The sequence below is a fragment of the Astatotilapia calliptera genome, chromosome 8 (genome assembly GCF_964374335.1).
Source record: "Astatotilapia calliptera chromosome 8, fAstCal68.1, whole genome shotgun sequence".
Taxonomy (NCBI): Eukaryota; Metazoa; Chordata; class Actinopteri; order Cichliformes; family Cichlidae; genus Astatotilapia; species Astatotilapia calliptera.
In genome coordinates this window covers 20,192,302-20,207,207 of record NC_137429.1, presented here as the reverse complement: position 1 = coordinate 20,207,207, position 14,906 = coordinate 20,192,302, and the positions used below count along the sequence as shown (strand labels likewise).

Below are 14,906 nucleotides of genomic sequence, written 5' to 3'. Positions count from 1 at the left end.
ATCATGGTAACCGTGACAAACCTCGAGTTTCTCTAATCATTTTATCAAGGCGAGGGGTGCACATGCTAACAGAGGTGGGGCATCATGAGAAAACACATTTATCACTGCTGAATCCCGGCTGCTTGCACGCACTAGCACACGTGCGTGTGTCCGTGAATGTGAGTCAGTGTGGAGGTTTGCATGTGTGAGGTGTTAAATAATGTGTGGTTGCGTGTTGCAGCTGGTGGGGGTGGCGTGGAGTCATTTATCACTGTAATAACTGTACATCAGAACTTTGTCCAGCTGTATTAATATATGCTGGAGGTTCGCATGGAATCAGGACATAATCAATACAAGTGATAAATATGATTAAAAGTGATTAATGGTGATTAATGAAGCCCTCATCTCCATTACCTTCTCTCATTAAAAATCACACCCAGCTTACAGCTCCCATCACATAACCCCCACTGTGTATGTGTGTGTCTGTGTGTGCATCAGTGTGTGTGTGTGTGTGTGTGTGTGTGTGTGTGTGTGTGTGTGTGTGTGTGTGTGTGTGTGTGTGTGTGTGTGTGAGCAGCTCCTTCCAGTGCCCAATCAAGCAAATCATCAGCTAGAGAGCATTTGAATCAATTCAGCTGAAGAAGAACTTCTTGAAAATCAACCATGCCTTTCACTAAAAACACAAACAGAAATCAGGATGAATGAGCTGGGCTTGCCAATCACACTGATTATACCAACGCAATATCAGAGGACTGACCTGAGTCTTTTGGAGCTCTCTGCAGCAGCTGGGCCGGGGGTGGACTTGCGCTTACGGGGGCGGCCGGGCCCCCGGCGAGCAGGGCTTCGAGATGTCTCCTCTTTCCTGCAGAAAGAGGAAGGAGGAGGAAGAGGAGGTGGAGTGGTACGGAGAGGGAGATTAAAGATGCAATCCGGACAGCGGGAGAAATCAGGAAGAAGCTTGTATCGGCTACAGGTCAAACTGCATTAAATATGAGCACGCAGATGCAGCATGAAAGCAGAAGAGTGAATATTGGAATGCAGAATTCAGACTAGACAAAATAAGTGTGTGTGTGTGTGTGTGTGTGTGTGTGTGTGTGTGTGTGTGTGTGTGTGTGTGTGTGTGTGTGTGTGTGTGTGTGTGTGTGTGTGTGTTGTCTCTGCTCACTGGTGGTCGTGTTTCCTCTGTAGTTTGGCCAGTTCTCTCTGTTTTTCTTTGTAGCGGCGCTGTAGCTCAGCCAGCTGGACACGCATGGCCAGCTCCTCCCCTCCCATGGTCTCCATGGAGCCCTTCACTGGGCACACCTGACACACACACACACAAACACGGACACACACACACAGAGCAGAGGAATTCAAATGCTGAACACCAACTTCAGCACAGCAGTCATTGGATATGTAGCCAGCTTGTGTTTGGCCAGCTTGCTGAGGACTTTCCTGTAACCAAACGCTCACACGTTTGTGTGAAGCAGTTAATTTTAGCAAATCAACAACTTCTGCTCTTACTGGCAGATTTCTAATAGGCTGATGTAGTTCCCTAGGCACTTTCTGTCGCAGATAACAAATATTAACATAAGTAAAATCAATCTGTAAACGTTAAAAAGGTTTCGCCAAGTAGTTATCTAATAATCTGTAGGATAAATGTGCGCTTATTGAAGTCTTAAAATCAAACGCCTGATAGCATTGGTGAAGCCGGATCTTGTTTTGAAGTTTTTTGAATTTAATAAGAAATGTAAAGCTCCACCACACAGGAAGCACTTGTGTCATCTTTACTTGAACATTACAAAAAAATATGAAAATGTTTTATTTTGAATTTCAACACAGATCAAACTAAAAGAGTTTTTTTCTAAATTTTATCCATCCATTTTATTTGATCACTAACACGTTTTGCTCAGTTATTCAGTGAACACACAGTGTATTGGTTTTAATCCACACTGCTTTTTGTTTCTTATGATAGATTATATTTATTGCACCCGTGTTTTAGTGTTCGTTTGCTACACTACACAATGCATTCATTTTATAGTGTGATTTTCCACTGAATTTATGGAATTTATGTGTCATTTTATTGTATGGATCAGTGCATGCAAAACACTCATCGATTCCCACCAGTGCTTAAAAGTAGATATGGGGAAATAAGAGAATAAAAGGGAATTTCTTTTAGGAGAGTGTAAATAAATTATGCTGTAAATAATTTAAGAAATACTGGGTACCTACATGGTGGAAAACTGGGGGAAAAAAGAGCCAAATAAAACACATTAAGTCATGATGTAGTAAAAATGTTCATTTTACATGTTTTATGTTGAATTTACTGGCATGTTTGCTTTAATCTTATTATTTAAACTCTTAGAAATTAGTCTATTTCTCATTTGTATCCCTGATAATAACCAACAGGCTTTTTCCTTTATGATTTCTTAGCTGTTCAGTTCAGAAATTAGATTTTTTTTTTTTTAATTGTTTTGGTTTTATTTACAACAAGTATAAAACAATTCATTTCTGTTCAAACTGTTCAGCACTCCATTGAGCCACATTTTGAATCCTCACTGATTTACGTCCTCATGCACAAACACAAAATACACCCCTGCCTCACCGGCTCGTGCCGAGGCGTCCAGCTGCACTTCCTGCGCAGGTTCACCCTCTTCCTGATTGGACACTGCTGGTCCACGGCACCATCCGCATCCACATCTACCCGTCCCCCTCCGACTTCCAGGGCACGGGCGGCCACCAGAGTCGCCAGACTGTGGAGGTCAAAGGTCGGCATGTCCTCCTCACCTGCGCGGAGACGGATTGTTTCGATTTAGATTGGTACATCACGCAGCGGCTGACACCTGGTTATAAAACACGCCGTGTGCTGAAAGGATTTATTTCTCGGGCGATGAAACGGCGTCTTGAAAAGTGGTGATATTTATGATATTAGCTGTGTAGTTTATTTGATGTATACTGGTGTTCATGCCTAATCGTACACACAGACACACACGCATGGGAGGGGGGGGTTGTAGGGAACGATCTCTACATCTGTCACTGTCATTAACTCTGTCATTGTCACGGCAGCGGCAGATGAAACGGAATATTCATGAGACGGTCCACACACATTCACACACACACACACACACACACACACACACACACACACACACACACACGCAAATAAAAAAACACTCATTTAGAATACACACAGGCACCCTACAGCATTTTCGCTGAGCTATGCAGACATGGGCAAACTGCGTGAGGCTATGTGAGGGAGAATTGGAGAGATGGTAAGAGAAGGAGGAGAAGAAGGACTGTGGGATGCGGTGAGAAAAAGGGAGGGAGGGATGGGGAGTAAAGGGGAGGAGAAGCAATAAGAGGCAAAGTGTTTATTGAGCTATCTATTTATTCTCCTACATCTCCTCATTATGGACATGGACAGAATCCAATTTCCCCTTAGAGAAGAAGACGAGGAGAGAAAAGAAGGAGACGAGGAAAGGAGAAGAGAGGCAGGTGAGGAGAGGTCTTCCTCATTCACTCCCACTGTGTACTGGAGCCGCAAGGCCCATTCACTGACACCTGACATCATTAAGACCTGTGTGAGTGTGTGTATGTGTGTGAGGGAGTGGAAGATGGAGACAGAAAAACACGGCAAATAGCGACGAAAGAAAGGAGGGCAGTCTTTGTCTGTGAAGAGAGAAACGAGAGCGTGCGTGAACAAACGGATGTGAGATTGACAGGTAACTCCTCGGAGAGCGACAGAGCAAGCGGGAAGGAGCTGAGAGATGCGGCTTTGTCCTGTCCCGGCTCGCAGAGGTCAATGCCATCTCATCTGTCAGACCTCTGAGCCAATGGCATGCTCCGATTACCCTGACAGGATGACATCACTACTGACATCACCACACCTAGTTTAGTATCCTGGAGGATGGCCACAATCGATAGATACCTTCCGCCTACAGCGCACAGACACACATATGCACGCACACACACATTCATCGTTGCACAGTAATAATACCATACCGTGTCTCTAACGGGGGTGAAGGGTGTAATAAGAGGCGGCACAGGGGATTTCAAGGGGAAAAACAAAAACAGTAGAGGAAAATTAAAAACCATTACAGCTGCTGTGGACCTAGTCATCATTAGAGACCATTAAGGAATTTATTGGTGTGAAATTTCAAAATAAAGGAAATGCGAAGGAATAAATTACACAAATACCTCCTCTGTCTACGTGTAAATAGAAGTAATGGCGATAATTCATGAAGAAGAGAAGGGGTGGGGGCACATCTCTTGATTCCTTAATCTGTAATTGTGATCTCCAGTGAACAGCTGAGATATCCTTCTGCATCAAGGAACGCCATAAACGCATCTGTCTGGGATCGGTTTCATCTCCCCCAACGCATTCACAATGACAAAAACGCCATCAGCGGTATTAATAACATTCTCGGCGATGAGGTCAGAGCGGGAGGGGGGGGGTTAAATAAATGTGTTGCAACTTGAAGAACGTTTTCCACGCCACAACAGGGCTTATTGATTTCACACCTATTACACATGCTAACCACGTGCATGCACATGTAAACAAATGCACAGTCGCGCTGTATCTCTGACACACACACATGCACAGACAGCAGCTGAGCGACTTATGATTTTTACACTTATTAATTCCGTCAACAAGGCTTGCAGAGGCAGGATTTACACACAAGATTACATTGGTTTAATAAAAAAAAAGAAAAAGAAAGAAAGAAAAAAGAAAAAGGAGACGTGTGTTGGGGGGGTAACAAAGAGGGAGGAGAGGCGGGAGGAGGCGCAGGCAGGGAGCAAGCAGCCTGGTGGAGAGACACGTAGACTCTGATGGAGGAGAGCAGGGATTCATCTGGGATTACTTAACAGCTTACACACACACACACACACAGCCGCGTGCACGCCACGTACAAATCGCACACACACACAGATGCTGGCATAAATAAAAACACTTTCTCTCAGAGGGACGAGAGGAAAATAGGAGCGCTTACAGGAGAAGTGTTTTAAAGGAAAGGGTCTAATTAGCAAAGCAAGACGCCAGAGCCTGGGGGACACACTGGGCAGAGTGTGTGTGTGTGTGTGTGTGTGTGTGTGTGTGTGTGTGTGTGTGTGTGTGTGTGTGTGTGTGTGTGTGTGTGTGTGTGTGCGTGCGTCCTGGCTTGTTTCTAAAGCTTAGCTTGTCCATCTCTGGGTCCCCTCAAAATGCACACATACTTTCACGGGCATGCACACACACTGGCATATACACATAAGCATCCTTCCCAGAGGGAAAAAATTTGGTCTATAGGCAGGAGCGGAGAAACAGAGCTGAGGAAGGAAGCAGGATAGTTAGTGGGAAATTTTTTGTGTCTGTGCATGTGTGTTGGTGTGTGTGACATGAGACACATCTGGATTGCACACATCTCCCAAAGCTCTCTCATGTGTTCACTGTAAGTGTGTGTGATTGTATAGCAAGAAGAAAAGCATGGTGACAGTTTTTTTCTTTTCTTTTTCCTTGATCTCAATTTCAAGGGCATTTTAGTCTTTTTTTAGGTCTTTTTTTTACTATAAGAAGATAATGTAAGAAAGGCAGACCTAATTATTGGGGCTGTTTAGAACTATTTTGGTTTCATTTCATAGGTTTCGAATTGGACCAATGTCTGTAGATGTGTAAGCAGATTAGACCACACAGACAGACGATGCGTTCTCAAATGAATTTCTTCTCACCTGCTTTGCTCGCCCTGCTCCTCTGCTGGATCTCAAGCTCGGCCAGTTCCCCCAGCATCTCCATGCCGTGGTTGGGTGAAGGGCATGGGGCCTGGTCAACAGGTACAGGTGGGTACAAGGCATCTCTGGTGGCACACAGAGCTGCAGCGATTAGGAGCTCCAGGCTCCACATGTAGGCCCCTTGGAGCTGAGCTGCTGTACTTGCCGTTGGAGGGACGATCGGGTCGGCGGATGTGGTAGGAGCGGGAGAGCTACACGTTAATTTCACCAAGCCCTCACTTGGTCTTCTCCCATCCCCCTCATCATCCTCCTCATCCTCCACTACCTCTACATTCTCTCCTTCTTTGTGCCCATCCTCCTCTGCCTGGACTTTTCCAGGCTCTTCAGGCACAGAGACTGTACATTCTGTTGGTTTGGGATGAATTTTCTCCCCCTCATCCCCCTCGATGTCCTCTTTTCCATCCTCCCTATCATTCTCCTGCTCTTTGGGTAGCTGGGGCTCCTCCAGGCCAGCCTGCTGGCCCGGGCAACCCAGGGAGAGCTCTACTTTTAGGGTTTTGCCTGTGGCTGTGGCTGGGCAGGCTGGATCTGGGACTGGAGCTGGGAAAGGGCATGGCGGCAATCCAGAAATCTCACTTTGAGGCTGAGAGACCGAGCAGCCTTTTGTTTCCTGCTTCGCCTCCTCTGTAAGTGCACACTGGGATTCCACCACTTCACAGACCCTCTCATTGTCTTCCTTCCCCAGCTCTTCAACTTCAACAGTGAGAGGCTTGATGTGGCACTGGTGTGGGAGGGACTTAGTGTCAGGCTCTGCCGGCTCATCCTCCAACATAGGTTGCTCAGCCAGTCGAGCCTCTGGAGGCGAGGGCCCGGCCTTGTAACCCATGGTGATTGGAGGGTAAGTATAAACAGGTGGCAAGTCTGGGGGAGAAAGGGAGAGAGCGCACTGGTCAAATAGTTTCTTTGTCATTAAAGCCTGTAAATCAGCCTGAAATAGGGGAAAACAAAATGTATTTATCTGCAACAAATAGAAATATTTGTAGTTTCTTGTTCTTTAAATTCATTGCAATTCCGTTCAGGTAGATAGGATGAAGCCAGTGATTACAGTTGGCATAATACATTAACAGCAAGGTGCTGAAAACACAATGTGCCCACAGTGGTGTGTATTATACAGCATGTGTGTGTGTGGGTGTAGAAGTGTAAGTATATAGATCTAGGTGGGATATTGATGACACCCTGCCGTTTTCCTGTGATTGCAGCGCCAGCCCTGTCACCCCTGCTCTCTTATTATTGATGATATCCCTCCGCCCCCCTGACAACGCAGCCAGATGAATGCGTATCCTTCCGCGTGTTCTTCTCAAGGACCCCTGAAGGATAAGGAGGCTCTATCTGAAGATTTCACTGACCTTCACTGACACACATATGCACACTGGCAGGTCACACACATACATACATGGACAGAGTGCCCATATGCTTTTTTCTGACCTTAATGGCTTGCCTGCCCGCTGTCCCTCTTTGGCTCGCACAGAAAAAAAAAGTGCACACATACACTCAAGGACACACTGAGTAAGGGACCAGCCATGCTTCAAACAATTTCTGCAAAATCAAAAGAATACCACACTTCAAAGCCCAGTGCTGCATTTCAGCAGCAGCGGCCTCCATCACTCTCCCTCTTTCTTTTTCTCTTATGCTCTGTCTGTCTCTGTGTCCTGTTTCGCCATCTTTATGCTATCTGATGGTCCAGCCTGCTGGCACAGATTTTTCAGTTCAGACAGTGGATTCATTAACGAGCCTACGGGAGCTTCTGCACACACAAACCTGGCTCGAGGGATTGTGGGTAGTCCTGAGGTGGCTGTCCCTCTCCTCTGTCACTGCCCCTCTCCAGTCCTTTAGAGAGGTGTGAAGGAGCAGGGCTGAGGGCTGGGGACCGGGGAGCTGCTGCAGCAGGGCTCGGTGCAGGAGTCAGAGGATTTGGCGGGTGCGGAAGCGTGGATGGGGAGTGGTAGCAGGGTGACTGACGGCTAGTGGGGCACATTCCCGGAGATGGTGTGGATGTCTTGGGTGGAGGTGGGGTGTGAGAGAAGGGTTTGGCTGCATGGGAGGAGGCAGTGGACGTGGATGAAGAAGAAGAAGAGGGAGTCCTGGATGGTGGAGATTGATGAGTTGAATCTTCCAGGGTGATGGTGCTATCATCATGTTTTCTCTATGAGAGAAGAAACGGAGAACAAGCGATTGAGAAGTAATCCTTACAATGATTGGATGAATACATTTTAAATGTGTTACACGATGCTAATTTAACACTTTGATCTTCATGGCCAGTTACGACTGTATGACAGCAGGAAATGCAGTTGTATAAGACAAGCCAAATTGCATCTAAACACAAACATTAATTCTGAAAAAAAAAAAAAAAACATGACAGAAAAGCAGGGGGGGGGGGGGGGGGGAGAAGAACTGTAGAAATGACCACATCGCTTGATTGCCAAATGATCTGGCAAATGTGAAAGTGTAAAAGCAACACATCAATGTGTCTTTATCAGTAAAACCATTCTCCAACAAAAGAGGAAGTCATTGGCTTAAATAAATATTGCTGAGTGTGATTTTTGCATATGTTTTTCTTTCAGTGTTAAGAAGTCAGGATATCTGCACTGAGAGATCTTCAAACAAATCAGTAGTGGTCGCGTATTGTAGTCATAACAGCTGAAACGAGGAAGAAGTGCCATTGCGCAACTTCAGCGTATTTCCCAATTCTCATTTGTCCACAGTTTCACAATAATAACTCATTGTCATAGGTTTCTGGTTTATACTGGTCTTACTTGTCCTAAAGATTGGCGTTGGATATGCTCCATGGCTCGCTGCTGCTGCAGGGCGTACAGCTCCTGTTGCCGTAGAAAGGAGGGGCGGGAGTAAACTGGGTGATGCTGCAGGTGAGGAGGGGGGCCTCTGCCTCCATAAACAGGAGGCCACAGACCCGAGGGCTCCAGAACATCTAGAGTAGATATTGTAAATGAGAGAAACGGCTGAGTGTTTTCTTTTGATTTAAAGAAAAAAAAAAAACAATGTAAAAAGTATGAAGAAAGACATTGATGGATGTTGTTGCAAGACTGAAAATAGACCATTTGTAGCCCGAATGAGCTGTGTTTTGGCCTCAGACACAATCACTGAATAGTGAATGCATGCTTAACAACCTGTAATCACCACTTTTAACGCTTTCTATGCAGGTTTTCTTTACAGGGAAACACATAGTTTCATCACATCCTCTCCCTTAGCACATATGAATGTGAACACACATATGAGTATACATACACACACACACACACACACACATCCCTCCTTGGCTGCCTTGTCGCTGGGAACCTTTGTTCTGTGAGATTAGCCTGAGTGGGCTAATGTTTCCCAGGGGAAGGGTTCAGTGGATGCACTTCCCCTCTCCACAGGAACTCTCACGGAGCGAGGCAAGGGAGGCGGGAGATAATTAAATTTCACAGCCTGTTTGCAAAGCAGCGCTGACACACACACTCACCACACACACACAAAGACAAACACTTTTGTCTCTCCAGCAATGGCTGAGGTGCCCAATAAAACCCTTCACATATCGTATTGTTTCAGACGTGAACACAACTTTAAACACACACACAGAAAGCACAAAGTCCAGTCCAAACACATCAGTGCTCCACCACAAGAGAGATGAAACGCCAGTTAAAATGGTTTGCATAATGCCGGGCACACGCAGAGGGGGGGCAGCAGAATAGCTGCTCCCATTAACGAAGCTATAAAACATGGTCCCACTGACAGAAGGACTTAGTTGAGCATTATATTATGATTAGCCAATGATACTAAAACTCTGGGAGAGAAATGGCAGAGGCTTTGATGATACAAATGAAAAGGGGGGGGAGGAGTATGTGTGTATGAGGATGCTTAGCATACCAAGGTGGTGATGAGGCCCTGGTTCTGTTGGAAGAACCATTAGTGGGGAGTTAGGGTCTTGGGTAAGTGACCCCAAGACAGGCTGCAGAGTGCTGGGAAGACCTGGAGGAAACCCTGGAGTCATTCCCACGTGACTCAGACCTATAATGTAAAAATATAGCAACTTGGAATTGCAACAAAAAATAAAGAAATAACTTTATGCCGTCTATTGGAGGGCATCAAAAGAACAGAACAAGCTGAAGGTATAAAGTTAGATCTCTACTCACTGTATGAATGCCCCATCCAGAGGGATGGACTTCCTGTTCTCTGCATCCAGTGGCGGTGAGCTGGGTGAGCATGTGCAGCGGGATCAGCCCCCAACTGGCTCGCTCCTCCGGGGACCAAGAGGTGAGAGGTCAGATCCCCGTGGCAGCTGCTGGAAGGGTGGATCCTGGCGAACTCCATGCAATCCTTGTTTTCCCTGTCGTGGCAGTAGGCGGTATGAACTTTGTCATTATCTTGATTATCCCTCTTATTGTCACCATCATCACTGTCATTATGATCATTATCTTCATCCTTGTCATCTTCATTACCACTACCGCCATTATAATCATCGAGAAAAAGGAAATGTGACGGCAAGAGGAACAGACATCACCTTGTGCCTGGTCTATGAGTTCTCATTATATGTTTTCTTCCCTTGATATGACTACATAATAAGAGCCCGATACTTCAGAGACATCCATATTAGTCCCCGTAACATTAATGCACCACATCTCATCTTAGGTAGAAAGAGAGAGAAGAGAAGTGAGAGAGAGCGAGAGAGTGAGGGTGTACAGAAATACCACATCAAAGGGTGAGAAGAGTAAATGGATGAGAGAGAAGAGATGCGCAGCTTCAGACTGGAAGAGAGAAGCCGAGAATAAAAGAACTACAGCTTATCAGATAAGAGCAAAAATGAACAGATGCTAGTGTGTGAACGTGTGCGTATGTGTTTGTGTGTGCATGCGTGTGTGTGTGTTAATATGTGTTTAAGAGTACCTGATGATCATTTCTCTGTCTCTGTCCAGGTGATGAAGACCGATCTGATCCTCATTGATCCTCTTCCTCTCCTCAGCCTCCCGACCAAGAGGATACACAGGGCGTGACACCCCTGAATTACACAAATACAGCACCAGAAACATATAACTTATCGGCACTTTTATGTACAATCAAATGATGTAAACAATTTCCAACCAGGTATAGGAAATAAATGCACAGCAAAAGACAGTACATGGTCTACATAGATTACATGGATTTTGCTAACTTTTAATGTATCCCATATATTCTATGTCAAAATATATCTTAAAGCAGCGGTCCCCAGCCTTATTTGCACCACGGACTGGTTTATGTCCGGCCTTTAAGGTGTCGTGGATAAATACAACAAAATAAAACCATTACCGGTACCAAAAAAGAAGAAGATTTATTCATAACACACGGGAAAAGACCTAGGGAAACTGAGTTAACGCTAAAAACTGAAAAAAATCCTGAAAACCATCAATTTCACACCTGAGCCTCAACTCTCACGTCCCAGTACCAAACAACTCATGGACTGGTACCGGTCCGTGGCCCGGGGATTGGGGACTGCTGCCTGAAATTATTTTGTAATAAATTTCTTCTTGAACGTGCTAAATGATAAGTAGTGTGGAAGGGTTTTGGAGTCATTCTAAATATATCAGATGTCAAAGTGAATCAAGAACACCATCAGCTGTTCTTGTGTGTTTAATTGTTGATATTCTCCATTAATGTAGCCTCATGTTGAAATTTTCAGTGCACAGAGCACAAATGATGTCTGACCTTTCATGCTGTGCAGTACCCTGCCTTGCCTGCTGTGGCCAGGGGTGCTGTCTGGGGAACGATGGGGGGGCCTGGCTACTGCGACTGCAATACCCACTGGAGGCTGTCGAACTTCCCCCTCTCCTGCTTCCCCTGCCTCCTTTCCACCTCTGTCACTTTTCTGCCCCTCGTTAGCGGAGCTTCGGCGAGGAGGGAGTGACTGTTTGGGAGGGTCCTGCTGGGAGGTGCTGCTTTTAGCTCCTCCTCTGTCTCCCTTCTCTGATCTGTCTCCACCCTGCTCGAGGCAGCCTAGACCTCCAAAGGGGCTCCTCTGTGGCAGAAGCAAAGGCTGCTGGGAGCTGTAGTTCATTAGGTTCTTCATGGCACTGCCTTCACTGTCGGCAGATGAGGAGGACAGAGGTGGAGGCAGTTGCGAATGTAGCTGGTTGGGATCATTGTGTGGAGCTTTGTTGCTCAGCCCTTTTACTTCACCTTTACCAACCGAACCTTTTCTCTGGTCCTCTTGGTGGTCCCCTCGTGCCCCCCATGAAAGTGCTGTCTGAGTTCCGTCTTTCCCCCTGTCTTCTGCACACGCTCCGTGGCTACTGTGCTGTTGGTGCCTTATCCTTGCAACCTTTTGTCCCTCCCTTGAAGGTGTTGCTCCCGGTCCAATCTTCCCATCAGAAACTGAGTGGGAACAGTCCCCCAAGGGAGAAGTGCTAGCATCGGGGCAATTTTTTGATAAGCCCTGTTCACCTGACTTTTTCTCCTGGGCATCTGCTGGAAGCGAGGGTCGGTAAACGTCGTCCACAACCTCAACATCTCTGAAGGACGAAGAAGTTTCAAGGCTGCAAGACCTCAGTTCTGACTGAGAATTGACGTTGGAGCCTTGTTTGTGGAAGTGTTGCGTCTGCATACTCCAGTCAGGAGGTTTGTCAGCCTTGCCGTATCCCAGCTGCTGCTGGTATTGCTGCGATTTTTCCTTCTTCTGGCAGCTACTAAGTTGACTAAGGTGATGAGAGAAACTTTCATGAGATCCTTCTCCACTTTTATCATCTGCCTTTCTCCCACCTCCTCCTGCTCCACGACAATCTGGAGTGCCTAGGTCCCCCAATGGCCCCACTGAGGGCACATAAGTCGGGCCAATGACCTTTGCCTCCCTGCCAGGTGTGGATACTGGATCTTTGGAGGGCGTAAGTGTGAGAGGAGCGGGAGAGCAGTAAAACTCAGGATGAGGATGATGATGGGCATGGTGTAACCACCCTCCCGCAACCGTGGATCCCATATGCAAGGCATGAGGAGGTGGTGGCGGCGGAGGAGGGGGAGGCATAGAGTAGGAAGCCACTGAGTGGGGAGTTGGAGATGCCAAGATTGCTGTCGCTGCAGCCGTCCCCCGTCTCATACATTCAGATGAGGAAGTCGAGGATTCGCTGATCCTCATCTCTCCATTTATAGGTCCATCTTTTGAGCACCTTCTGCTGCCTCCAGATAGAGGTCTACCCGCACCACCACCGCAGCTACTTAGTGCTCCCGCCTTTCCTCGAGAGCCAGCCTCTGCCCCCGAGCCAATGGACAATTTGCAGGCACTCATATGTTTCACTCCCTGACTGCCCGAGTCACTGTCTCTGTACTCTTTATACCGCTCTGCAGCATGTCTGTGGTCTTCCTCCCTTCCCTGGAGGTTGAGGTGAGGAAGAAGGGCGGGGTGGGGGAAAGCTTGTTGGTGGTGGCCAGACGGAGTGGTAGCAGGGCTCATTTGATGAAGATGGTGATGACTAAGTTTGTCTTTGCTCTCCTGGTGCCTCTCTTTGCTGCTCGATCGCTCCTTTTCCTTTGACACAGACGAAATGCTTTTCTCGCCAATATCCTTGGTGCTCTTGCCACCAACTCCCCCGCTGTCTGTCTCCCGGCTGCAAGAGCCAAGTGGGTGTCCCGAAGCGGTCCTGGACAATGGAGGAAGGCTGTGACTGGTGGAGAGAAGAGGTGGCTGAGGAGGAAGGCCTCTCAGGTAGAAGTGATCTAAAAGCACAAGATATAGAGGATAAAATAGATCTTTAGGGTTGAAAATGTGTTCCTACAATGATTTCTGCATAAAAGAGACAAGAAACTGCCATGTTGAATAACTGGACTCTGAGTGTCTAGGTGTTCTTATTCCTGTGGTGATGCTGATTAAGCATTTTAGGGATGCCCTGTATATAAAAAGCTATTTTTTTATATACACACACACACACACACACACACACCTACCTTTTTGAGTTTCATAGAAGCGGTGCTGTCCATAGAGGCTGTTGCTATGGTGATCCAGGGGACTCATGGGGAGAAAAGGAGACGCTAGACTTCCTGAATAGCTGGGGTACCCTGTCAGTGGGAGGCAGAGCACGAAAGAATTGATGTTTCTTTGCAGCGTTGACATTCAGCAGCCCTCTAAACAAACAGTTTATCTCTACAATCTATCATGGAACGGGGCCATTTTGGAAAATGCAGGAAAAAAAAAAACATGTCCAGTTAGTGCTACTTTCACCATAAATGCACTTTCGCACAAACATGCCAGATGAGTTGACATTATTTACAGTGGACAAAGTGGTGACAAAAACCACAGCCGACAGCTACTGCCAAGTGTTTGCAGCATTTTACTGGGTGGAATTTGCTCTTTCTCCCAAACCCAAGACAAACATTATGAAGCATTTGAACAGCCCACCCCCTCTTTAAAACACACACTCGCACACAGACACACAGACACACACACACACGGGGTCCTCCCATGAGGTCAGTGGGAGGTAAATGGTCGTTTCACTCTGTTCCTCGTCTTCAAGGACGTTGAACTGCATCGTGGGATAGAGGAGGTCTTGGAGGTTGTGTTGATAGGGGGGTGGCTGGATGCATTGATGGGTGAACAGCACTGTGGGTGTGTGTATATGGTTGGGGAAGGGTGTTATTGGAGGGGAGAAACAAAAGAAAACACACAAAAATAACCACAATCCCATATAGGTACATGAACGTGCGCGCACACACACCATACAAGAGGTGCACGTCTCAGCACTGTGGAGAGAAAAATGGCTTGGGATTGTTTGCGTATGCGTGTGTGTTCTCCAGCAGCTGGTTTCATGCCCCACAGAGTGTCCTTGCCGGCCTGTTAATTGGCAGCCGTTAAAAGTTTAACGGCGGTGGCCAAAGTAAACAGCACTCCATAAAAACTCATCCTACGCATTCCACAGTCACACTGCAAAACCACCAACACCCCCTCACTGCTTCCAGCATGTGTGTGTGTGTGTCAGGAGGAGGGGGCTTTCTGTGTTCACGCTGCAGTGTAAATGCACAAATGTGTCATACCCGTGTGTGTATGTGTGTGCCTGTGTGTGTGTGTTTGCGTGTGTGTGATTACTCTGACTGGTTAACAACCAGTGAATCTAAATGGCAACAATTAGCCAAAAGGCTCTATCAGCCATCTAAGGGCAATCCCCCGGGTAATGACGAGTGATAAAACTCAGGAGGGGTGGGAGGGATGAGAAACAAGAGCGAAGGGAATA

General features: G+C 46.7%; 1 protein-coding gene and 1 long non-coding RNA gene across 3 annotated transcripts in view; one reads left to right on the top strand and one right to left on the bottom strand.

Annotated features, from left to right (window-relative positions):
* Window positions 1–14,906, bottom strand: part of bahcc1b (BAH domain and coiled-coil containing 1b) — a 61,503-nt gene that overhangs the window by 12,935 nt on the left and 33,662 nt on the right. For both annotated transcript variants that reach the window (XM_026178931.2, XM_026178929.2), the window contains 11 exons: window positions 13,627–13,737; window positions 11,401–13,398; window positions 10,606–10,717; window positions 9,855–10,048; window positions 9,589–9,729; window positions 8,478–8,650; window positions 7,483–7,867; window positions 5,665–6,585; window positions 2,564–2,745; window positions 1,145–1,281; window positions 737–841 (listed from right to left, as the gene is read on the bottom strand). In XM_026178931.2, the coding sequence (XP_026034716.2) occupies window positions 737–841; window positions 1,145–1,281; window positions 2,564–2,745; window positions 5,665–6,585; window positions 7,483–7,867; window positions 8,478–8,650; window positions 9,589–9,729; window positions 9,855–10,048; window positions 10,606–10,717; window positions 11,401–13,398; window positions 13,627–13,737 (4,459 nt within the window). The remainder of the gene's footprint in view (window positions 1–736; window positions 842–1,144; window positions 1,282–2,563; window positions 2,746–5,664; window positions 6,586–7,482; window positions 7,868–8,477; window positions 8,651–9,588; window positions 9,730–9,854; window positions 10,049–10,605; window positions 10,718–11,400; window positions 13,399–13,626; window positions 13,738–14,906) is intronic.
* LOC145430441 (uncharacterized) lies at window positions 8,454–10,844 on the top strand. The gene is made up of 3 exons (XR_013911014.1): window positions 8,454–8,588; window positions 9,875–10,066; window positions 10,635–10,844. It is a non-coding gene; the product is annotated as an uncharacterized LOC145430441 (long non-coding RNA).